The sequence below is a fragment of the Salvelinus namaycush genome, chromosome 35, assembly GCF_016432855.1.
Source record: "Salvelinus namaycush isolate Seneca chromosome 35, SaNama_1.0, whole genome shotgun sequence".
Lineage (NCBI taxonomy): Eukaryota > Metazoa > Chordata > Actinopteri > Salmoniformes > Salmonidae > Salvelinus > Salvelinus namaycush.
In genome coordinates, this window is record NC_052341.1 from 13415809 (window position 1) to 13443095 (window position 27287).

Below are 27287 nucleotides of genomic sequence, written 5' to 3' on the forward strand. Positions count from 1 at the left end.
CCCGCGGGCCACATCCGGCCCGCGAGAAGGTTTTTTACGGCCCCTGGGATGATCTTGATTTATTATTAGAACCGGCCCGCAGACCGCAGCAAGCCGGCAGCCCGCAGATCTTTTACACGCACCAATACTACATTTCCCACAATGCAACGGTGACGCACCGAGCAGTAGGCTGCTTCATTTCAATATTTATTGGCACAGCAGTCGTCAGCATCACAGTAAAATTAACTTTCAGATACCCATCAAAAATGGCAAAACGGAAGGTGGACACTGAGAACCGGGGGTTTCAAACAAGGTGGGAGTCGGAGTATATGTTCACGGAGGTAGCTGGAAAACCTGTGTGTCTTCTGTGTGGAGAAAGTGTGGCGGTACTGAAAGAGTATAATCTGAGACGACATTATGAAACGAAACACGCGGACAAAAACAAGAATATGGACATGGAACAAAGGCTACAAAAGGCTAGATTTTTGCACTTTATTTTATTGTATTTCAATCCAATTATATTTTAAAAATATTTCAGTTGAGTGGATGATAGAAAATTGCTATTATTGTTTTTTTCTTTGAAGTAAATTTAGCCCACTTTTGCTAAAATAGAAAATATAGGCTACTGATGGTGCCTTGAATACCGGTTTCTTTCATTTAATGTTCATGTTATGGGGATTTTTATATAAAGGAAATTTGTCTTTTGTGTCTGTTGAAAATTAAAGATTACTGACAGAGCCATAAGAAAATATTGCTTTATTTATCTGATCATATTGGAATATATTTGTTAGGTTTTCAGTAGGTTCAATTAGGTTCACTAGACTATATGCGTCATTTAAAAAAATTTCAATGAACATTCGAACAGTCCGGCCCTCGGCTTGTAGCTAAATTTTTTATTTGGCCCTCCGTCCATTTGACTTTGACACCCCTGAATTAAACCATTCCCTCTCCTATTCTCTTATGCCCATAAGCATTAAGGTCATGTACTGTATGTGAGCATGTGAACTTCAGGACCCGTATTCAAAAAACGTCCCACAGGAGTGCTGATTTAGGATCAGTTTTGCCTTTTTGATAATATTAAATATGATTACATGGACAGCGGGGACTGAATTTATAAGGAAGTGTAAAGGAGATGTAGTACCCACTGTGACTATTAAAACCCACCCTAACCAGAAACCATGGATAGATGGCAGCATTTGCGCGAAACTGAAAGCGCGAACAACCGCATTTAACCATGGCAAGCTGACTGGGAATATGGCAGAATATAAACAGTGTAGTTATTCACTACAAGGCATTCAAACAAGCTAAACGTCAGTATAGAGATAAAGTGGAGTCGCAATTCAACATCTCAGACACAAGACACTGTATGTGGCAGTGACTACAGACAATCATGGACTACAAAAGGAAAACCAGCCACGTCGCCGAGACCGACGTCTTGCTTCCGGACAGGCTAAACACATTCTTCGCACGCTCTGAGGATAACACAGTGCCACCGACGCGGCCCGCTACTAAGGACTGTGGGCTCTCCTTATCCGTGGTCGCTGTGAGTAAAACATTTAAACGTGTTAACCCTCGCAAGGCTGCTGGCCCAGACGGCATTCCTAGCCGTGTCCTCAGAGCATGTGCAGACCAGCTGACTGGCGTGTTTACAGGCATATTCAATCTCTCCCTATCCCAGTCTACTGTCTCCACATGCTTCAAGATGGCCACCATTGTTCCTGTACCCAAGAAGGCAAAGGTAACTGAACTAAATGTCTACCGCCCATAGCACTCACTTCTGTCATCATGAAGTGCTTTGAGAGACTAGTCAAGGATCATATCACCTCCACCTTACCTGACACCCTAGACCCACTTCAATTTGCTTACCGCCCCAATACAGTAGGTCCACAGACGATGCAATCACCATCACCCTGCACACTGCTCTGGCCCACCTGGACAAGAGGAATACATATGTAAGAATGCTGTTCATTGACTATAGCTCAGCATTCAAAACCATAGTACCCTGAAAAGCTCATCATTAAGCTTGAGGCCTTTGGCTTGAACCCCTTCCTGTGCAACTGGGTCCTGGACTTCCTGATGGCCGCCCCCAGGTGGTGAAGGTAGGAAACATCTCCACTCCGCTGATCCTCAACACTGGAGCCCCACAAGGGTGCGTGCTCAGCCCCCTCATGTACTCTCCGTTCACCCATGACTGTGTGGCCAAGCACACCTCCAACTCAATCATCAAGTTTGCAGACACAACAACAGTAGTAAATTTGATTACCAACGATGATACGACAGCCTACAGGGAGGAGGTGAGGGCTCTGGGAGTCTAGTGCTTGGAAAACAACCTCTCATTCAACATCAACAAAACAAAGGAGATGATCGTGGACTTCAGGAAAAAGGGGGGTGCACCCTTTGCTATCTACATCGACGGGACCGCAGTAGAGAAGGTGGAAAGCTTCAAGTTCCTTGGCGTATACATCACTGACAAACTGAAATGGAACACCCACACAGACAGTGTGGTGAAGAAGGCACAACAGAGCCTCTTCAACCTCAGGAGGCTAAAGAAATGTGGCTTGTCACCTAAAACCCTCACAAACTTTTACAGATGCACAATTGAAAGCATCCTGTTAGGCTGTATCACCGTCTGGTACGGCAACTGCACCGCCCGCAACCGCAAGGCTCTCCAGAGGGTGCTGCGGTCTGCCCAACGCATTACCGGGGGCAAACTACCCGCCCTCCAGGACACCTACAGCACCCGATGTCACAGGAAGGCCAAAATGATCATCAAGAATATCAACCACCCAAGCCACTGCCTGTTCACTACGCTATCATCCAGAAGGCGAGGTCAGTACAGGTGCATCAAAGCTGGGACCGAGAGACAGAAGCTGCTTTTCAATCTCAAGGCCATCAGACTGTTAAATAACCATCACTAGTACATTAGAGGCTGCTGCCCTATATACATAGACTTGAAATCACTGGCCACTTTAAGGAATGGAACACTAGTCACTTTAATAATGTTTACATATCTGGCATTACTCATCTCATATGTATATACTGTATTCTATACTTCTACGGTATCTTAGTCACTTAATAATGTTTACATATCTTGCATTACTCGTCTCATATGTGTATACTGTTTTCTATACTTCTACGGTATCTTAGTCTGTTCTGCTCTGACATCGCTCGTCCATATGTGTATATAGTCTTAATTCATTCCTACTTAGATTTGTGTGTATTGGGTATATGTTGTGTAATTTGTTAGATATTACTTGTTAGATATTACTGCACTGTCGGAGCTAGAAGCACAAGCATTTCATTTGTAGGGTGCCGTTTGGGATGCAACCATACAATAGTCCCTAATGGGAACCACTGCTGTGATGAGCCCAGGGGCTGTTGCTTTAGAGAGGGTAGTGTTAGGTAGGTTACTTAGTGATGTGCAATGTTTGTGGGGGGAGGATTTCTATGCTCGGATTTCGAAAGGAGTTTGTGCGCGTACTTGCATGCATACGTTTGTGTGTGTGTGTTGTGACGGAATGTTATGTGTTGTTGTGTCAAGAGTGGGAGGTAGATAGTTCTGTATGCTGGACTAGCCTCCTGGGACAACTTCATAGATGGTTCACATTTCCTGTTGAACACGCACACACACACACACACACACACACACACACACACACACACACACACACACACACACACAGATGGTACATGTTCCTGCTGTTGAAGTTATATTCCTCTAAAGCAGGGGTTCTTAAAGGGTAACTCTCAGCCCCAATTTCAGCCTTTGCCCAACCCCTTCACATAAAAATACAACCAATGCATTCAGGTGAGAAGTTGTGAGTGGGGGTAATTGCTCATACATTTTCATTTTGGAGGTGGTTTAACGTAGTTGTACCTGATCCCAACACTTTCTCACTAAAGCATACTTACCAGAAGTCCACTGGCACGCTCTGATAATAACATGATATGCATTGCGAGCAAATACAGTTCTGGATAGTTAACACACAGTGGTAAGGTGCCGAGTTCCTATTGCCACTATTCAAATCCCCCATTGGGTGCAAAATAAATATTTGAAATGTGGACTCACATGTATTACAGTATTGTGTTGGGAAGAAAAGTGCAATCATCACCTTGAAAATGAAAATTAGGGGCTCAATTCAATCCAACCCGCATTGCAGTATTTACGCAGTAGCTCTTTTTCCAATGGTCAAATTAACTCACAGATTGGTCTTTGGTACTGTATACAAACCTACAACTACTCCCAGAGGGACCCCTCTAACAGGTATGCTTTCACTTTTCAGAGTTAGAAATCTGTGGGCCTCTACATCACGATTTCAATGGTAGTTGAACCACTAGGGGCAAAAAGAGCTACATTTACAACTAAAATATATCACTTTTCAACAACTGTCAAAACGAAGACCAGAATTTACGTGTTTGACTATAACTAAGCTTAAAACATCTGGTTTTCAATTAACACATTTTTTTTCATGAAAGTTGCTCTTCAAACCTTTTCAGTTCGAGACCCAAATGAAACATTGACTGTCCTCCAGTGACCCAAATCATCCTCCCTACGAGTGTGTGATTATAGATGTGTTCTCATAACTCACGACCCTCCTCTCACATGTCCAGGGCACACTTTGGGTCCCAACCCATCATTTAAGAAACCCAGCTCTAAAGTGCTCACTTCCAATGTTCCCTTCTAATTCCCTTCTTCAGTCAGGCAGAGGATAGGTCCCAAATAGTACCCCATTAGTACCCCAGTACTTTTGACCATGGCCAATAGGGCTCTGGTCAAAAGAAGTTCACTGGATACAGCTGTAGGATCTTAATTTGATCCAGTTTTCTACAGCAGGAAAATAATACTGCAGCAGCAGGATAATAATCTTGCAGCAACAGGAAATGTGAATTATTATGTGGATTATTGTTAATGGAACTTGTTTGTAGGGGTTGATACATTTTTCGTAAAAGTAAATCAAGTCTGACATTTTAAAGGCTAAATTACAAACTTTGGAAGCATTTTTAAACCTTGAATACACTACAAGTTTCCAAATTCTCAGCAACAGAAGAGTGATCAAGTTAAGATCCTACAACTGTAGGGAATCGGGTGCCATTTGGGACAGAGTTTTGTCCTGTTTATCTTGCTATGGTAAAACAGTTACAGCAGCACCCATGATATTTAACATCAACTAGAGGTCAGAACTTATCTTATATTTCTCTTTAATGCTCCTTGTTATCACAACAAATATCACAGACACAAAAGCCCAGTGTTTGAAAGGAGGAGAAACGTGCATATCAACTTGAGAGAAACTATTGCTTTTCATTTGAACTATTGATCTATGAGTATGGAGTATGGTAGTTTTCTTGTCGTCATCATCATTTAAAAGATGACCTGTCATGTACAGTAACATTAGCCATTATGTACGCTAGGGTAATTAAATGTAATGTAGGGACATTAAACCTAACAGCTATAAAGATAAGCACTGGAAATACCAGATAAAATGGGATGGCATCGCATTTCGACAGGAGTGTGTGTGTGTGTGTGTTGGCATGACATCTATCCAGTGAAAAATCTGTTGTTCGTCAGTATGATTTTTTTGGTGAAAACAAAGTGCTTCTGTACACAGAGTCATGCATCAAGAATGAGAACCCACCCGTGAATTGTTATGGGGTTCATGTTGGTGCGTTAACCTGGAGTGTGATCTGAGAAATGTTTCCACCTCTACTTCATCTAACACCATGCCAGAGTAGACTCAGCTATTCTCTCCTGGCTGAGTCTACTGAAGTAGAAGGGTAGAGTAAGGGTCTGTGCCAAGGCTGGTGCCTAATATAACTTAAAACATTTAAAAGGTAATAACGTTCAAACTAATATCTGGAAGGAAGAAATGTTCGGTGGCTGATGTTGAATGGTATGATTATTGTCAATCTCCTTCTCTTCCTTCTCGTCCACCACTACCACACTATTATCCCTTCAAGCTTCCCCACCAATCATGTCCTTTCCTTTAGAGACTATTATATTGGTTCCATATGAGGATTGGGACTAGCTGAAGCCTGTCCTAGCCTCACCAGTAACCTGTAGCAGACCTGGCTTCAAATACTATTTGAAATCATTTAAAATAATTTAGTTTGGCTTGATTGAGCTTGCCTGGCTGATGGAACCAATAGACATGTTAAAAAGGTGCAAATCCCTCACATCTGGCATACTGAGGCAGGCAGAAGGAAATGCTGAAAGTACTTAAAATATTTAAAATAGTATTTGAACCCAGGTCTGGCCAGTAGTAGATATCTGGTAAAGAACTTAAGACTGGCCTGGGCCAGGTCAGGAATGGTCTGACTCTTGCCTCACTCCTCTGGGAGGCAATGCGAAGACGAAGCCAGATAAGATGCTTAACTAACGTATGTCCCCCATATGTGTGAGTTGTTAACGGAAATACTTGGCATGAGATATTTCAAATAGTGTCGACCTTTTTTAGCACCTCAGAGGGAGTGAGTCCCATGAATCACTCAAAGTTTATTTCCACTAACCCCATTCACAAGATCACCGTGGAGATATTTACTTCTTCAGTTTCTCCAGCTGTTCTTGTATGGCTGTTTGTTTTAACCAATATTAAGGCTACTCCTGGAATAGGAAGTGCTTTCAATGTTGAATCTCCATTAAGCATGATTTTTTTTGTCCAGGTCTATATTATGCTTAATCTGGTCTGGAAAACCGTCTCGTAAAGGTGTATTTGAATTGAAACTTTCAGTTACTACTATTCATTAGAAACAAGCTGAATTGTAGACAGGAAATAAATAATATATCAACTCAAACATGCACTTCCCTTGCTCTGCCCTTTAAAGGCTTTAAAGGAAGGTGTGTGTGTGTGTGTGTGTGTGTGTGTGTGTGTGTGTGTGTGTGTGTGTGTGTGTGTGTGTGTGTGTGTGTGTGTGTGTGTGTGTGTGTGTGTGTGTGTGTGTGTGTGTGTGTGTGAGAGAGAGAGCTTTGAAAAGGCTGACATCATCCTCCCCGCACCCACTGTGACGGAGAGAGGGAGAGAGAACATGAAGGGGAGGCTTGGGGTGCTGCCATCTTGCTGATCAGATTTGCATGTGAGCAGTGGCGGTTCTATATGTCTATGACACTATGTAATCACAGTATTATGAATGAATTGTGGTTTATTTGGTAGCATTTCGTAGTGTGACGGATTTTACTAATTGCGTTAGTACTGTACAAAGTTAGAGGTGTGCTATTTGATAGATTCCCCTGCTCCCCCTACCTCGGGCTTCCAGTGGGGAGACCTGAGGTCAACCTACCCCCGCCCCCCTCCCCCCCTTGTACTTCTGAGAGGGAGACTTTTGCAGGCAGTAGCCTGCCTAGCTCACAAACTAGAATCAAGGGCGCCTACTCCGACAAGGTTAATTGACCCACAGTCCCACACGGTGACCTGATATCATTGACGTGATGTGCAAATGAGCGATAGAAAACAGATCGCGCAAATGTCACCATTCCGATTTTTTGGTGCGGGTGCCCCGTGCCGCCCCTGGCAAGATGCCGCCCTGAGCGGCTGCCCATGTCGCCTATACCTAAATCCGCCACTGCATGTGAGTGAGTGTGTGAGAGAAGTTCCCGGGCTTAGTGTCACGATTGTCGTCGGGAGAAGGAGAAGAGGACCAAAGTGCAGCGTGATAAGTATTCATAATACTTTTAATAAATATGAACACTCGAACAAAAACAACAAAACGACAAAACGAACAGTTCTGCAAGGTGCAACAAAAACAGAAAATAACCGCCCACAACTAACAGTGGGAAAACAGGCTACCTAAGTATGGTTCTCAATCAGAGACAACGATTGACAGCTGCCTCTGATTGGGAACCATACCAGGCCAAACACAATAGAAATAGAAAACATAGACATACAAACATAGAATGCCCACCCACATCACACCCTGACCAAACAGAAAATAGAAACATACAAAGCAATCTACGGTCAGAGCGTGACACTTAGGCTGCTGTGCCTGTGTGGGTAAATAGTTCCGGGTATAACAATCCTTAAAATACAGTAAAGAGTAGCAAATTGTCAGTATCCTAAGTAGTCATTTTGTCCAGTGTTATCAAACTGAAAACAAAAATAAATGCAAGACAATGCTATACTGCCTGAGAATTGCTCCCAGGTTGATTGAAATGCCATGAAACATAGTCAAATTAGTAGTTTATAGTTATAGGAGCCATGCCCAGTCATGTGAATTCTATAGATAAGGGCCTAATGCATTTATTTCAATTGACTGATTTCCTTATATGAACTGTAACTCAGTAAAATAGTTGAAATTGTCGCATGTTGCGTTTATGTTTTTGTTCAGTGTATATTGTAAGTAGGCCTATATTGTAAACAACTTGATGGTAGATCAAGTTGTCAGATGACCAAGAAAGGTAGTTTCAGTGACAAAAATCCAAATGACAACTAGTCACAGAGTAGTGCCTGATGTTGAGCTAGGGGACATGGACCCTGGTTTATTGGCCATGTATCCTCCTTCTCACTCACTCAAACTGTCTCTTTCTCTCTTCCTTTCTATCTCTCTCTGGGGATAAACGTGAATGAACCTCCAGTATGTCACATGAACTCCTCCAAATCTTTAAACTCTCTGTTTTATGACTGTGTATTTGAGTTGAAGCTTTCCTTGATGACTGTCGTAACTTTTTATTCTAATAATATGTTCTAAAGAACAGAAACTCATTCTAAAGAACATAAAGAACAGAAACTCATTCTATAGAACAGAAACTCATTCTATAGAACAGAAACTCATTCTATAGAACAGAAACTCATTCTATAGAACAGAAACTCATTCTATAGAACAGAAACTCATTCTATAGAACAGAAACTCATTCTATAGAACAGAAACTCATTCTATAGAACAGAAACTCCTTCTATAGAACAAACTCATTCTAAAGAACAGAAACTCATTCTAAAGAACAGAAACTCATTCTAAAGAACAGAAACTCATTCTATAGAACAGAAACTCATTCTAAAGAACAGAAACTCATTCTATAGAACAGAAACTCATTCTAAAGAACAGAAACTCATTCTAAAGAACAGAAACTCATTCTATAGAACAGAAACTCATTCTAAAGAACAGAAACTCATTCTATAGTACATAAACTCATTCTATAGAACAGAAACTCATTCTATAGAACAGAAACTCATTCTATAGAACAGAAACTCATTCTATAGTACATAAACTCATTCTAAAGAACAGAAACTCATTCTATAGAACATAAACTCATTCTCCATCAGTGCTTGTGTTCCGTCCGATGTGAAAGGGCACAATTGAATGAAACAGACCCTCCCTGAGGCGTCTGAGTACAAACGAGTGTTGGTTCATACAATGGCAGCCTTTCACTATAGAGTGACCTGTTGCCATGCTGTCTCTCATGTGTGTGTGTCCAGCGCTGTGACCGGTGTGTGTGCCCTCGGTGTGTATGTGTGTTAGTGTGTGTCTGTGACCGGTACCTGTATGTAAGGACCAGTTGTTGTGTGGGTCCATTCCATTCACACAATTAAAGGCAACAGTCTGTTAACGCCCAGTAGGTCTCAGTTTCAGTTGGAGCTCAGTAACTCCTGTGTTCTATAAATACAGGAGTTAACAGCATCACTGGGAGGGAGCGTGAGCTGGGGTGGGAGGCTGGAGTAGTGGACTATGTAGGGTTGGGGAGCTGGGTTTGAAAGGGTGGGGGGTTGGGGTGAGGTAGGAGCCTGAAACTAGGGCCGGGGGGGGACTGGGGGGCTTGGGAGGCAGGGGTTGAGGTGGGGTGGTATGGTGAACATTAATAACTGCCTGATAAAAGCTTGGGCCAAAGAAGGCTTACCAATGACCTCCACTGTTTCCTAATATAAAGGGGGATGTGATGTGAGTCCTGCTGCTCTTTCTCAGAATCCAGCCAAGCATAGTTCTGTTCCTGACTCTGGGTTTGGGAAGTGGTTCCATTCCAAATGGCACCCTATTCCCTATATAGTGCACTACTTTTGACCAGGTCTTATAGTAGTGTACTATACTGTATAAGGAAGAAGGTGCCATTTGGGACCCAGGCTCTGTCTCCGTCTCCCACAATAATACAGTCTCTGTTTGACAAGATCTAGTGGAAAGACCTCTAAACTAGTCTACGTTGTTGTTTAATGAAGGTCCTAATGGCTACCAGGGACTACAACTTTTTATTTCCCTACTCACTTAAAGGGCATTTAGAATTCCAAGAGTTCACACAACAAACACTAGTTATGTTTAATGTTTTGCAACAACTCCATTTAAGTCCTTTAGTGTTGGAGTGCTGGGCTGCAGCTGAATGTGGGGACACTGGCCTGTGGCTGACTGGTCCCTGGAGGTAGGTTCACTCAGAGGCCACTGGACAGGCCTTATTTGAAGCATTTAGCTCTAAACACCACTGGGAATTTGAAAGGCCAGCCCCTCTCTCAAACAGTACACGACCTGTGTGCTTGTTTGTGCGTGTTTATGCGTGTGTGCGTGTTTATGCGTGCGTGCGTGTTTATGCATGTCCATACACTACTGTTCAAAGTTTGGGGTCACTTAGAAATGTCCTTGTTTTTGAAAGAAAATATATTTTTTTGTCCATTAAAATAACATAAAATTGATGAGAAATACAGTGTAGACATTGTTAATGTTGTAGATGAAGAGGCGACGCAGGGATGCTGGCCTACTAGGCAGAGTTCCTCTGTCCAGTGTCTGTGTTCTTTTGCCCATCTTTTCTTTTTATTGGCCAGTCTGAGATATGGCTTTTTCTTTGCAACTCTGCCTAGTAGGCCAGCACCCCTGCGTCGCCTCTTCATTTACAACATTAACAATGTCTACACTGTATTTCTGATAAATTTGATGTTATTTTAATGGACAAAAAAAATGATTTTCTTTCAAAAACAAGGAAATTTCTAAGTGACCCCAAACTTTTGAACGGTAGTGTACGTCCATGCTGTGTGTTTCAAGTTCTGATGTCACATGCACAAGTACAGTGAAATGCCTTTCTTCCAAGCTCTAACCCCAATAATGCAGTAATCAATAACAGTGTAATACTAAAAATAACTTAAGGTAGAACAAAAACACATGAGAAACAAAAATAAGAAGAACACAAGAAAAGAAAGTAAGTAAGCATACTATATACAGGGTCAGTTCCAGTACCATATTTACAATGTGCAGGGATACTGGAGTGATAGAGGTAGATATGTATAGGGTTAAGGTGACTAGGCATCAGGATATATGATAAACAGAGTAGCAGCAGCGTATATGATGATAGTATATGAGTGTGTGCATGAGTGTAGTCAGTATAAATGTGTGTGCGTGTTATGTGTGTGTGAGCAAGTGAAGTGCGTGTGTGTTAGATTGTCAGTGTGTAGAGTCCTGTGAGGGTGCATAGAGACAGTGCAAAAAAAATTATAAAATAGAAGGATCAACTCAGATGTAGCCCAGGCCAAACCTTTTCAACCTCCTGAGGCGGAAGAGGCGCTATTGGGCCTTCTTCACGAATATGCGCGTATGAGGGCCATTTTAAGTCCTTAGTGATTTGGACACCAAGGAACTTGAAGCTCCACTTCAGCCCCCTCGATGTGGATGGGGAGGTGCTCGTCCCCATTGTTTACTATATGGAAGGTTGGGAACCAAACCAATCAAATTACACTGAACAAAAATATAAACACAACATGTGAAGAGTTGGTCGCATGTTTCATGAGCTGAAATAAAAGATCCCAAGGATTCTCTCAGATTTTGTGCACAAACACCTTGTGATGGGGACAATAAAAGGCCACTCTAAAATGTGCAGTTTTGTCACAATACCAAATGCCACAGATGTCTCGAGTTTCGAGGGAGCATGCAATTGACATGCTGACTGCAGTTATGCCCACCAGAGCTGTTGCCAGATAATTTAATATTAATTTAACATAAGCTGCCTCCAATGTCGTTTTAATGAATTTGGCAGTATGTCCAACCGGCCTCACAACCGCAGACCGCGTGTATGGCGTTGGGTGGGCGAGCGGTTTGCTGATGTCAACGTTGTGTCAGCGTTTCCGCCTCCATCACCTCATATCTCAAGGATCTGTACACAATTCCTGGAAGCTGAAAATGTCCCAGTTCCTCCATGGCCTTCATACTCACCAGACGTTTCACCCATTGGGCATGTTTAGGATGCTCTGGATTGATGTGTACGACAGCGTGTTCCAGTTCCTGCCAATTCCACAGGCCACAATCAACAGCTTGATCAACTCTATGAGAAGGAGATGTGTCGCGTTGCATGAGGCAAATGGTGGTCACACCAGATACTGACTGGTTTTCTGTTCCACGCCCCTACTTCTTTTCAAAGGTATTTGTCTTGTGAAATCCATAGATTAGGGCTTAATTCATTCATTTAAATGGACTGATTTCCCTATATGAACTGTAACTCAGTAAAATCTTAGATAATGTTGTATGTTGCCTTTATATTTTTGTTCAGTATATATTCAATGATATTTGTGTTATGTCTAATGTGACATTTAACAAAGAAATACTTCAATCATACATACATTGACATAATTAGCAAACGTATTCAATGACAAACAGTAAAGCAGATTAAGCACAGTAAGAAGACTGCATATCTTGGTATATTTCTACCTGTGCGTTACCAGAAGCTTGACAAAGTAAGCTATACTACTAAGAGGATAATTCACAAAAACTTTTAGTGAATTTTACAATTTCAGTTATGGCGATCATAGGGACGGGCTGCAGTATTGTATCCCTCCCATGGAGGAATAAGCCCTGTAACCAGGCCTGTTTCTGTCCATTCATGTCCTACCCATTACTACACTGTTCCTCTTTCCTGCCATAACTCTCTCAAGTTGCTAGGTAGCAGACAGTCACCCCTCCAAAGAGGATGTCAGTGTGTGTGTGGGCTAATGTGTTAATCCAACCAGACAGAACTTCAGCCCTCCTATATGACCTGAAGAGGATGGGGATGGGTGGATTGACGGACGGTATAAAATGGAGCGATAAAAGAATGGAAATTGAGAGAGAGACGGACGGAGAGAGATGGAGAGAGAGACCCCCCAACCGGAAAGAAAAAGAAAGTGAACCCATCTGTGTTTACATAAGGGGTTTGGCTCCAAGCTGCCAGACACTAGTATGGGGCAAAGATAAACACTTGTTTTCTGTTAAGCCTCAGCTTGTGTGAGTTTTCCCGGTCTGTTGGTAGTACGAGACAGTACGATGGAGCCAAACCCATCACCATCAGAGAGTCTCTAGCTCTTCAAATAACAGAGTGAGTGAAGTGTAATGGACAGGAGAGATAGATGAAAGAAAAGCGAGAAAGACAAAGATGTGATTTTCCCATGTCCCCCTTCCAACAGTATTCTCTAATGAGGATGTAGGGTTTCATCATATTCAGAGCTTTTTGTTTCCAAGTCCCGTGCCAAAAGAAACACTTTCTCTATGGTTCTCTCAGGTTGTATGGCCTCGCAGTGAAAAATATAGCATAGAGCACAGGCCAATGCAATGCCAAGTGTTTATTATGAAATATATTACATTTTACCTTCTTCACACTACTGAGCCCAGCCAAAACTGGGCTGAGCTGTACTGGGCTGAGCTGTACTGGGCTGAGCTGTACTGGGCTGAGCTGAGCTGAGCTGTACTGGGCTGAGCTGAGCTGAGTTGTACTGGGCTGAGCTGTACTGGGCTGCTCTGGTTACGCATCCACCATAGTTGCTGGAACCAAGCAGAAAAGGAGAATGTGTGGAGAAAATATATGAGCCAGAACATTTCAGGTTGGCATGAGTGTTCTTCTGAACCTAGGATCCAGTTCTGAAGTTTGGGTGGCTCTGTCCATGTTGAGATTGCTAGAGAGCAGGAGGAAACTATTTTAAAACCACGCAGAGGTTCAGATGGTGACATAAGATAAAGGCATTTATTTTCTAGGTGGTAACATTTAGCTCTTTCTCATGACAAACCGAGCATTTAAGATTTGGTTCTGGATTCCGAGATTACATTGTGCTTGAACAGCCATTTTGTTTCTCTCTGTCTCTCTGCAGAAGGACGTGAAAGACGTGTTCACAGCCATCACCTTTGAAGTGGCCTACACCCTGGGGAAGCATGTGATGGATGGACATCTTGACAATGACCTGCCTGCTCTCACACCTGTACTGCGCTGGAAGAAAGGAGACAAGATAGCAGCAAAGAATGAGGTAACATTCTACAGTTGTTGTGTTGCCTGTATGTACGTTGAATGAGGTAACATTCTACAGTTGTTGTGTTGCCTGTATGTACGTTGAATGAGGTAACATTCTACAGTTGTTGTGTTGCCTGTATGTACGTTGAATGAGGTAACATTCTACAGTTGTTGTGTTGCCTGTATGTACGTTGAATGAGGTAACATTCTACAGTTGTTGTGATGCCTGTATGTACGTTGAATGAGGTAACATTCTACAGTTGTTGTGTTGCCTGTATGTACGTTGAATGAGGTAACATTCTACAGTTGTTGTGTTGCCTGTATGTACGTTGAATGAGGTAACATTCTACAGTTGTTGTGTTGCCTGTATGTACATTGAATGAGGTAACAGGCTTCAGTTGTTGTGTTGCCTGTATGTACGTTGAATGAGGTAACATTCTACAGTTGTTGTGTTGCCTGTATGCAGTGGTGGAAAAAGTACCCAATTGTCATCAATTGTAAAAGATACCTTAACAGAAAATTATTAAATTAAAAGTGAAAGTCGCCCAGTAAAATACTACTTGAGTAAAAGTCTAATGTATTTGGTTTCAAATATATATATATATATTTTTTACCTTTATTTAACTAGGCAAGTCAATTAAGAACAAATTCTTAATTTCAATGACGGCCTAGGAACAGTGGGTTAACTGCCTTGTTCAGGTGCAGAACGACAGATTTTTACCTTGTCAGGGGATTCGATCTTGCAATCTTTCGGTTACAAGCTCTAACCACTAGGCTACCTGCCACCCCATAGTTAACTATATACTTAACTATCAAAAGTAAATGTAATTGCTCAAATATACTTAAGCATCAACAGTAAAGTATAAATTGTTTCAAATTCCTTATATGAAGCAAACCAGACGGCACCATTTTCTTGTTGTTTTTTAAATTTTATTTACGGATAGCCAGGAGCACGCTCCAACACTCAGACATCATTTACAAATGAAGCATGTGTTTAGTGAGTCCGCCAGATCAGAGGCAGTAGGGATGACCAGGGGTGTTCTCTTGATAAATGTGATCGCCCGGCTCGATTTGGTCTTATCTATAAAAATTTGAAATTGTGTTTTTTACTTTGAATAAAAGTAGAGACTCAGAGCTAGAACATGGTATATCATACACTCCAGTTGAACAATGGGAAAGTAATTCTGTTTTGAAAATTGATAAACTTGTAACCTCACTTTTGAGAAAATTGTCTTTAAATCTCTTTAAGGATTCAGATATGAGGCCATGTACTAAACAACCAAAGAATTCAAGACTAAAGGCTGGTTTATACTATGGGTGTGTTCATACATTTAATCTGGAGTGCCAGAGTGTGCTCTGGGCGTTCGTTGTCAGATTGTACGTTTGTAAATTCAGAGCGTTTCGCTCTGAGTGTTCAGAGCGCACACTGGACGCTCTGGCTGAGGAGCAGGGTTGATCAGAGCGTTCTGTCCTAACAGCAGCAGTCAAGCACCCAAGCTAACTGGCCAACGTTGGCTAGCTTGATAGCTACTTCCAGACGACACAAATGAGAGAACACTTCACTCTGACCATTTTACTTGCCCTAGCAGAGCTGGTTAGGCTGTTTGTATGTTATCCAGAGTGTTGGTGACGGCAACTGTGCTGCTGGCAACAATTTAATTGCGCTTTATTGCCAATGTTTACTGACACTGGCCATATTCAACGGGTGTTGAGTGTTCGTAATTTCGTCAGTTATTCTGCGCTCTGGCACACTCAGACGAGAGTGCTCTGAAATCAGAGTAGATAGCTAGAACAAATTTACCAGCTACGTCTATCAGCAGATGTCGCAATGACATCATGAACATTCTATTGAAATCTTTACTTGCATATTGGAGTCTTTTGTTGAGACATGTAGCTAGCTAGCTAGCTAAACAATGAACCTAATCCCAACTCATGACGGTATTACCCTGCATGAATCTGCAGGTAGCTAACCAACCAGGTTCAATGTTAGCTAGCTAACATTATGCTAAACTAGCAAAGCAAATGGCTCTGAGATACGTAAAATATTACTACACAGATCATACACGTCACGTTAGCTAGCGAGCCAGCCAGCTAATGTTCGCTAACTAGTTAACAGTACACTTTAACTTGAAATGAAATGACTTTCTGACAAAATCAGAAACGTATAATATCTGAACATTTTGCTAGCTAGACTATCTTAACCGTATACATGGATGGACGCTTCTCCCTATCACGGATGCCAAGGTTGCCCTTAGTTTGAAGATGTAATCCCGAGACAGGTGTTTTCTCCATCTCCTTAACTATCATACTCTACTTCCACTGATTTCAGAACTTGGTTCTCCAGAAAGTGGAGAGCAACACTTACGCAGCTCTACTACATGATATCTTTCTAAAAAAGCCACGTTAGAAAGGATTACATACACATACTGACCAGCTCAAATAGACAGAAGCAAGCTGCATGGCAAACCAATCCGAACACATCTCTCGGTATATCCAGCCCACTCATTATCTCAGCCAATCATGGCTAGCGGGAAGGTTGCTGACTTTTTCTGTGGCTAAACCAACAAGGCTCGTAGTTTTTACGATTTTATTCGTATTTACAGATGGCATACAAGTTTGTTATTAAGGCACATGACAGTTCACATGTTACAGAAGGCATTTTGGACAAAAAACGCATTTAGGTTGTTTTTTTTAAAGTTCAAATGGCAGTCCTGTGAAGTAGTGACACGCGACATCCGCCTAGTTTCCTGAAACAAGTCACAAATGTGTGAATTAGACCATTTTCCTGTCCTGCTAAGCATTCAAAATGTAACGAGTACTTTTGTGTGTCAGGGAAAATGTATGGAGCAGAAAGTATAATATTTTCTTTAGGAATGTAGTGAAGTAAAAGTAAAGTACAGATAACCCCAAAAAATTACTTAAGTAGTACTTTCAAGTATTTTCACTTAAGTACTTAACACCACTGCCTATATGTCTGTTGATTGAGATAACAGGCTACAGTTGTTGTGTTGCTTATATGTAGGTTGAATGAGGTAACAGGTTTTGTGTTGCCTATACGTAGGTTGAAATCCTCACACACAACCTACTGTAGTGACAACACCTAGCAACCTCACTAAGAGTTTTGCTGTAACAACTAAGGTGTTTGATTGACAGTCGCTGGACCCAGATTTGAGTCCAGGTCTGAGTTACCCCCCGAAATCGCTCCAAAACCATTGTTTTATTCTGGATCAAAATGGAGCTTAGGTGGTGGGATTGGCGGGGGCGTGGCAGTGGTTGGAGCCAAGACTTTTCAATGCTGAAAAATCGCTGAATACTTTCTGCCGAGAGTCTATCAGTTTAATTTAAATATACAGTATATTAATTTCCTTTAAATTGTAGGAATACTTTAAGAATCCATCCTCTAACCCTGGTACCTGAAAGCAAAGTCACGTTTTCCTCTGTATCAGCAGAGGAATGTCAAAGAAATAACCTCAAATGATCGTTATAACGAGGTGGTTTCAGTTACCACTTGGTGTTACCACTGTTTTCTTTCCTTGAAAGAAATTTGGAAGGTTGATTCATTTAGTTATTTTTCTAGCACCCACCTCTCCTCTACCCCACCCACTCCTCCTCTACCCCCACCCACCTCTCCTCTACCCCACCCACCCCTCCTCTACCCCACCCACCCCTCCTCTACCCCACCTACCTCTGATCTACCCCTCCCACCTCTCCTCTACCCCACCCACCCCTCCTCTACCCCACCCACCCCTCCTCTACCCCCACCCACCCCTCCTCTACCCCCACCCACCCCTCCTCTACCCCACCCACCTCTCCTCTACCGCACCCACCTCTCCTCTACCGCACCCACCTCTCCTCTACCCCACCCACCTCTCCTCTACCCCCACCCACCCCTCCTCTACCCCCACCCACCCCTCCTCTACCCCCACCCACCTCTCCTCTACCCCACCCACCCCTACTCTACCCCCACCCACCCCTCTACCCCCACCCACCCCTCCTCTACCCCCGCCCACCCCTCCTCTACCCCACCCACCCCTCCTCTACCCCCACCCACCCACCCCTCCTCTACCCCACCAACATTTAAATAATCATCCCCCTACTCCCATTTCCACCACTTGTGCTCATGAAAAAGTGGAGAATTAGCAACTTTTTGCATCTTTCAACACTTAGAGAACTATTTGTGGGGAGTTTCATGGGCTGCAACTGCACTGTACTGTCTGGTTGCATCCCAAATCGCTCCCTTTTCCCCCTTAAAAGTAGTCAAAGCAATGCACTCCATAAGGAATAGGGTTGTATTTGGGGCACAGACTGTATTTCAGTTTCTTCAGACCAAGCGAATGGACAGCGCTGTTCTGGATGACTGACTGTCCATCAGCTCTGCTCAGTCTTGAAACAAAAAAGAATCTGTTAATATAAAGCAAGTGATTCTTGGAGACTAGACATCCTGTAGACACACACACACACACACACACACACACACACACACACACACACACACACACACACACACACACACACAGACACGACCGTCAGAGCTGCAATGGCAGTTCACCAGTCAGTCGATTTATCCCACATTAACCACAACACAACCCTCTAGTTTGTGTGTGTTCAGACCGGAACTGTGAGGTCATATAAACTCTCGGTCTCTCTCTCTCACTCCCTCACTATCCTCTCGATCTCACTCCCTCACTCACTCACTCCCTCTCACTCTCTCTGTTATGTTTCCTCTTCTAGACATGGTTTGAGAAGAACTGCCTGTCTGATGACTGTGCTGCTGACCTGAGACTCCATGGGAAACTGCTGCTTTCTGGGTAAAGAACACAGACAGACAGAGTCTGTTCCTCTGTTTGGCCACTCACTTCGTTGATATTGTGTGGAGGGGTGTGTGTATTTCTTCTTTTCTGGCCACTGCTCACCACTCCTCTATGAAAGCGGACTGACGTCATGCTGTACACACTGAGGAGGTGTGGGTGTGGTCAGTGGAACTATGATGCGTCCTCATTGGCTCTCGTTGTGGTTGGAAACCATCCATGCCTTTTCCATATTTAGTGAGGGAGGTCTTTTCCTTTCCTCTTTGTTGTATGAATCATTGGCAGTCTGTACGTTTGGAAACCAAAATCGGGTGTTATTCAGTGGTTCAGTAGTAAAACAGCTTAGTCATATATTACCAGTGTTCTTTGTATGTGTGTAGAGTGAAATATCTCTGATAACTCCACTGTAGTTATGATAATAACTTCTACCTCACAGGGTAATGTCTCTATATAAAACAAAAACACATTAAGAGACAGTGGCAGTCTTGAGACAGGCTAGTATTATACATAGGCCTACTTGTTACTACTGAATTAGAGACGATACATAATGATCCCAGAGAATGGAAAACAAATGCAGTTAATCAGCACTGTGCACTAATTAACTGAAATAGTTCATCAACTGAAATAGTTAATCAACTGAAATAGTTTATCAACTGAAATGCCTGATTCCTCATCCTGCTAGGCTCCATGTCTGTCCCCACTTAGCCTTGGAAGGAGTGAGGAACCCCTTCCAATGTTTTAATTGTTTCTGTCCCTATCAAATAAAATGTTAACTATTATATTCCTGCCTCCAGGCTCCATGTCCATCCCCACCTTGCCCTAGGAGGAGTGAGGAACGTCTCTCTGAACGTGACCATCTCCAACGCAGGGGACGATGCCTACGACACCAACATCTACTTCACCTTCTCCAGAGAGGTCTTCTATATCAACTACTGGCAGAGGGTTGGTTGTTGTTCTATTTCTGTAGTTCTGTTATTGTTGTTCTGTTGTTGTTGTTAGTGCAGGCTGTTGTGTAGAAGAAGGTACGGGCGAAGAGGGAAGAGAGAGGAGAGAAGAGAAAAAAGAGAGCACAGAGGAAGCCAGACTTTGTGAGGAGAGAGAGACATAGAGAGACAAGTTTAGGTAGTTAATTTGGCTGACCTTCTGTCACTCTGTCACATGCACTACTGACTAGGGACAGACGAACCATGTCAACAAGAGATAGGGTTGCCAAATTCCAGAAACTTTCCCAACATTCCCAAGTTTTTCAGAAACTTCTGTTGGAAGATTCCTGGAATCAAGAGAGAATACTCAGAAAGGGAATCCTACAACTGGAAATCCTACAACTGGAATCCAACAAGTGCAAATTCTTGAAAACCTAGGATTTTTGGGGGAAAGTTTCATTTTACAACCCTAGCAAGAGCACAATACCTAACAAAACTACTCCTCATTCAACAACTCCCTAACACTGTGACTATGTGCTATGACGTGACACAGATTTGAGCCAGCATTCAATCACTTTTAATCACATGAGGGGAAGAGTGCAAGTGCAGGGAAGGGAAGTGTGCACGTGTATGGAAGGGAAGTGTGCACGTGTATGGAAGGGAAGTGTGCACGTGTATGGAAGGGGGGCAGAACAGATCTAATCATACCTGAGAGAGATGCCATGTCAGAGATGAGAGATGCCATGTCAGAGATGAGAGTGAGAGAGATGCCATGTCAGAGATGAGAGATGCCATGTCAGAGATGAGAGGGAGAGAGATGCCATGTCAGAGATGAGAGGGAGAGAGATGCCATGTCAGAGATGAGAGGGAGAGAGATGCCATGTCAGAGATGAGAGAGACAATAATATTTTACACATATGCACAATAATATTTTACTCAAATATTGCGCAAATAGTATTTTAAGGGTTTTAGTTTCACCTGGCTAATTTAATTAACTATGAACTTCAGGTTTGACGTTTAGTATTGGGTTACCTCCTGTAACAGAGTCTCTCTTTGTCTGGGAAGCTAATAGGTTGAGAGATTCTTTGTTAAAGAAGCTAATGGGTTGAAAGACTCTTTGCTTAAGAGGCTAATAGGTCGAGGGACCAGCGGGACCAGGAAGTCACAGACAGGAAGGGAACAATATTAAATGAAGACACAGGAGTCTCTCACAGTCAGACCTGGGTTTAAATACTATTTGAAATATTGCAAATACTTTGAGCATTTGCTTTAGGCTGCCTGGAGTGCCAGGTGGGCGGGGTTTGCATTTTCTGGACTTTTCAATTGGATCCATTGCATAAGGAAAGCTCAATCAAGCACAGCTAATACAGTATATATTATAAAGTATTTGAGTTGATTTCAGATAATTTTTTAACCTAGGTCTGCAACAGCCTTAGTCTGACTACTGTATGAGACTTTAGTAATTACTTCTCCCTGCTGGTAGAAGATAGAGGTGTTGATACTACCTACCTCTTCTCCGCTATGGTTCTGCAAGGGTCAGCTCCCGTTTCTCTGCTGAGGCTCTTTCTGTCTTTCTGTCTGTCTGTCTGTCTGTCTGTCTGTCTGTCTGTCTGTCTGTCTGTCTGTCTGTCTGTCTGTCTGTCTGTCTGTCTGTCTGTGTGTCTGTCTGTGTGTCTGTGTGTCTGTCTGTGTGTCTGTGTGTCTGTCTGTGTGTCTGTGTGTCTGTGTGTCTGTGTGTCTGTGTGTGTGTGTGTGTGTGTGTGTGTGTGTGTGGAGTCGAGCGTAAACTCCCATTCCCTCCGTGTTTTTGGGGGAATGTCACTGTTGTTCTTGCAACCAGAGCTGTCTTAAAACCAGGGAGGTGAATTGGTTTCAGAAGCTCAACATCGTCTCACTTCTCAGGGAGCCAGAAGACAGCACACTGTTCAGAAGACCTGGGTTCAAATACTATTTGAAATCTTTCATATACTTTGAGTGTTTGGTCTAACCTGCCTATAGTGCCAGATTGGCGAGGTTGTCACTTTTGTGACTATTCTATTGGTTCCATTGCACCAGGCAAGCAAAATCAAGCCCAGTATTTAAAATGATTTCAAATAGTATTTGAACCCAGGTCTGTTGCCACAGTGGCATACACCGAAGCACAGGAGCCTGGGTTATGAGGTGGAGCTGGGTGGTGGGCTTATTTTTGGGGGAAGGGAGCACCAGGTTTGTGTTTTGGAAGCTTATGTTACTCATGACAGGTCAGGAGTTTGGGACAGCCAGAACCTCTGCTAGAGGCTTTTGCAGTAAAGTAAGAAGGAATCAAATGCCTTTAGCAGAGGTTCTGACTATAGACATCAGGGTACTGGTGTGGTACTGGTTTGAGGGCTAGACATGTAACCAGAGCAGTGTTGTTATTTAGACTGCCAAGTCCTGCTGTGGCAAGCTCATATCAAAGTCCAGATTCGTATGATAGTGGCATTTCTGAACTGAACTAAAGAAACAGAAAAAAAGCATTGCAAACACAAAATCCTTAGCCAACAACAACAACACTATCAGTATTTATTTAGAGTACAGGATGAGCTATGCTATGTGAGTTAGGGAGGGAGGGAGGTGCACCACAGGAAAGATGGAGGAGTGAGGGAGACGGTTGGAGGAGTGAGAGGGACATTTACGAACTCGTGATGATTTAACAGGAATTTCAGGGGCACTGAAACCTCGTGGTTAAGGAGTATGTCCTTCCTCATAACCTGTTGTACAGATAAAGGTGGTAAATCAAGGGTAAATCGTCCTTGTAGTTCTTTATGAAGCAGAAGAAAGTAGAGAGTTCTAGTCACAGTTGTTTAGCTGTAGAGGTAGACTACAGAGGGTGAAAGATACATAGCCTCATTTTAATCATGTCCTATTTCTCAAGCTCTATCAGCTTGCGTCAATTCGTTCCGTACACCTTCACCTTGGCTCTAAACATTCAATGTTTAAAAATATGTAAAGTCTGGATAGATAAAAGCATTATAGTGGTGGAGTTTCCACCATTTTGCTTCCACCTTAAAGATCTCAACAAACATTGAGTGTAACTGCCAAGGGGTAGTGAGTGAAATATTTTGGGACTGATAGGTCTCATGGGTAAAGTAATTCCCACCAAACTACGACTCCACTGAAGCCTTCTGCTGACACTAAAACAACCTAAATATACCCAGTGAGATTTACTGGGTCTGCCATTTGTCAGAATCCTAACATGAGACGTGGAAGACGGAGGAAGACCAGAGCGAGTGGAGAAGAGAGGGAAAGGAGGGTGAGGGGGTAATAAAGAAAGGGGAAAGAGAGGGAAGAAAATTAGAGAGGTCTGCCATTTTTCCGAATCCCAAACATGAATCTGTTCATGACTACAGAAGACCAGAAAAAGTGGGAGAGAGGGAGGCCAGAGGGAGAAATAGAGGGAACAACCAGAGAAAGAGTGACAGAGATAGTGAAAAAGAGAGGAAGATCATAGAAAGTGAGATGGAGAAAGAAAGACCAGAAAAATGGATAGAGAGATAGTGTGGAAGAGAGAGAGAGATTATCAAACAGCTGGTAGTCCCCTCTGCCCTAGTCTCCACACTCTGCCCTTGTCTCCACACTCTGCCCTAGTCTCCACACTCTGCCCTAGTCTCCACACTCTGCCCTAGTCTCCACACTCTGCCCTAGTCTCCACACTCTGCCCTAGTCTCCACACTCTGCCCTAGTCTCCACACTCTGCCCTAGTCCTCCCACTCTGCCCTAGTCTCCACACTCTGTTCTAATCCTGCCACTCTGCCCTAGTCTCCACACTCTGCTCTAGTCCTCCCACTCTGCTCTAGTCCTCCCACTCTGCCCAAGTCTCCCCACTCTGCCCAAGTCTCCCCACTCTGCCCAAGTCTCCCCACTCTGCCCAAGTCTCCCCACTCTGCCCAAGTCTCCCCACTCTGCCCAAGTCTCCCCACTCTGCCCAAGTCTCCACACTCTGCCCAAGTCTCCACACTCTGCCTTGTCCTCCCACTCTGCCCTAGTCCTCCCACTCTCTCTCTCTCTCTCTCTCTCTCTCTCTCTCTCTCTCTCTCTCTCTCTCTCACACACTCTTGTTCTCAATTCAAAGGGCTTTATTGGCATGGGAAACATGTTTACATTGCCAAAGCAAATGGAATAGACAATAAACAGTAAAATTTTAAAATTAACAGTAAACATTACAATCACAAAAGTTTCAAAGGAATAGAGGCATTTCAAATGTCATACTATGGCTATATACAGTGTTGTAACGATGTGCAAATAGTTAAAGTACAAAAGGGAAAATAAATCAACATAAATATGGGTTGTATGTTATGTTTGTTCTTCACTGGTTGCCCTTTTCTTGTGGCAACAGGTCACATCTTGCTGCTGGGATGGCACACTGTGGTATCTCACCCCACCAGCCCACCCCCTTCCCTGGAGACCCAGCGCTGTTTGCACAGCAGCACTGAAGGAATACAGGAAATAGCTAGGAAATTCCTCCATTGATCAGTTCCAGTTCTGTTGGGGTCCCCTCCCTCTCTGCTGGGATCCCAGTTGCATCCATACAGGTGGCTGTGGGGGTAGTAGGTTTTGGGGGGATGTGGGGGGGCAGGGGAAGAGGGATTATTTTAGCTGACTTAATGAAGACTAAGGGCACAGCCCCACCCTAACCCCCCACCCCACCCTGGCCTGGAGCTGGGAAACTGATGAGTAAGGGAGGGAAGAGTGGAAGAAGGAGGGGAGGCTCGATGATGGGTGTGTGGAGTGATGTTTCCTCATCATGGTGTGAGCAAAGGAGGGTAAATCTAATGACTGGTAATAGTTGGTAGGTGCTATGGCAAGAAGAAGAGGAGGAGGAGGAGGAGAGTTTGTAATGATAGGTGTGTGGATTTATGTTTTTCTCGTAAGTGTGTGAGCAGAGGAGGGAGAGGTAACGACTGTTAAATATGCAGCAAATCTCTCCTCTAATCTATCTCCCTGGTAAATAAGCAACACATCTCTCCTCTAATCTATCTCCCTGGTAAATAAGCAACACATCTCTCCTCTAATCTATCTCCCTGGTAAATAAGCAGCACATCTCTCCTCTAATCTATCTCCCTGGTAAATAAGCAGCACATCTCTCCTCTAATCTATCTCCCTGGTAAATAAGCAACACATCTCTCCTCTAATCTATCTCCCTGGTAAATAAGCAACACATCTCTCCTCTAATCTATCTCCCTGGTAAATAAGCAGCACATCTCTCCTCTAATCTATCTCCCTGGTAAATAAGCAACACATCTCTCCTCTAATCTATCTCCCTGGTAAATAAGCAACACATCTCTCCTCTAATCTATCTCCCTGGTAAATAAGCAACACATCTCTCCTCTAATCTATCTCCCTGGTAAATAAGCAACACATCTCTCCTCTAATCTATCTCCCTGGTAAATAAGCAGCACATCTCTCCTCTAATCTATCTCCCTGGTAAATAAGCAACACATCTCTCCTCTAATCTATCTCCCTGGTAAATAAGCAACACATCTCTCCTCTAAGCTATCTCCCTGGTAAATAAGCAGCACATCTCTCCTCTAATCTATCTCCCTGGTAAATAAGCAACACATCTCTCCTATAATCTATCTCCCTGGTAAATAAGCAACACATCTCTCCTCTAATCTATCTCCCTGGTAAATAAGCAACACATCTCTCCTATCTCCCTGGTAAATAAGCAACACATCTCTCCTCTAATCTATCTCCCTGGTAAATAAGCAACACATCTCTCCTCTAATCTATCTCCCTGGTAAATAAGCAACACATCTCTCCTCTAATCTATCTCCCTGGTAAATAAGCAACACATCTCTCCTCTAATCTATCTCTCTGGTAAATAAGCAACACATCTCTCCTCTAATCTATCTCTCTGGTAAATAAGCAACACATCTCTCCTCTAATCTATCTCCCTGGTAAATAAGCAACACATCTCTCCTCTAATCTATCTCCCTGGTAAATAAGCAACACATCTCTCCTCTAATCTATCTCCCTGGTAAATAAGCAACACATCTCTCCTCTAATCTATCTCCCTGGTAAATAAGCAACACATCTCTCCTCTAATCTATCTCCCTGGTAAATAAGCAACACATCTCTCCTCTAATCTATCTCCCTGGTAAATAAGCAACACATCTCTCCTCTAATCTATCTCCCTGGTAAATAAGCAACACATCTCTCCTCTAATCTATCTCCCTGGTAAATAAGCAACACATCTCTCCTATCTCCCTGGTAAATAAGCAACACATCTCTCCTATCTCTCTGGTAAATAAGCAACACATCTCTCCTCTAATCTATCTCGCTTGTAGATAAGCTGCAAATCTCTAAACTATATCCCTTGTATGCAGCATATCCAGAAGTTAGTAGTTTAGGTCCAGTTGAGGTTAGGAATCGCTGTAGTTCCCTTATGAATACTCTAGTTCACAGGTGTCAAATTCATTCCACGGAGGGCTGAGTGTCTGAGGGTTTTCACTACTCTTTTGTACTTGATTGATGAATTAAGGTGACTAATTAGTAAGGAACTCCCCACACCTGGTTGTATAGGGCTTAATTTAATGGAAAAACTAAAGACCTGCAGACACTAGGCCCTCCCTGGAATGAGTTTGACACCTGTGCTGTAGTAGTTCATTGAAGACTTTTGATACTATTTAGCTTTTTCCAAGCTGACAATTGTGTAGAAATAATAATACAGTATTTTAAAAGATGAAAAAGCTGCAGTAGGATTCAGTGCAAAAGCTTCAGTAGGATTCCGTGCAGGCATAAATGAAGATATTTGTTGTCCATTGATTTACCTCTTCCAGCTCTGCTGAACATTCCAGAAGCACTACTTTGTCTGTTTTTATCAGTGAACTTGTCAAAGTTGTGATGTGTCACAGCCTTCTTACTTTTATCCTCCTCCTCCTCCACACACATGTAGTCACACACCTGCACACACATACAGCGCACACATACACACACAATGTGCCTCCACACACACACACACACACACACACACACACACACACACACACACACACAGAAACAGCAGCCCCTTAGTGAACTCTCACTGTTTGAATTCTTCCTCCTCTCAGAGTCAGAGTGTTTACACACACACACACACACACACACACACACACACACACACACCGTGTTTATACTGTCCAGCCGGTGAAGCTCTCTACTGTTTAGACAAGCTTCCAAACACACAGGCGCCATCCTAAATGGCACCCTATACCCTATATAGTGTACTACTTTTAACCAGGACCTATTACCTATATAGTGTACTACTTTTAACCAGGACCTATTACCTGCGCTAATTAGAGATTATCCTCCCTCTTACCTACCGTCCTCTCCCGCAGGGACAAGAGAGTGTGGAGTGTGATCATTTATAATTTTTTTCTGTCGTCAGTTCTTTACCATTGAGCGTACGTCATTGTATATTATTAGCTAAATGTTTAC

The 27287-nt window shown here is 43.0% G+C and overlaps 1 protein-coding gene across 1 annotated transcript in view; it reads left to right on the top strand.

Moving 5' to 3' along the window:
* itga9 (integrin, alpha 9) overlaps nucleotides 1-27287 on the top strand; it is a 125997-nt gene that overhangs the window by 73358 nt on the left and 25352 nt on the right. Inside the window, exons 16-18 of the mRNA XM_038975156.1 lie at nucleotides 13986-14138; nucleotides 18854-18930; nucleotides 19725-19872. Coding sequence (XP_038831084.1) covers nucleotides 13986-14138; nucleotides 18854-18930; nucleotides 19725-19872 — 378 coding nt within the window. The remainder of the gene's footprint in view (nucleotides 1-13985; nucleotides 14139-18853; nucleotides 18931-19724; nucleotides 19873-27287) is intronic.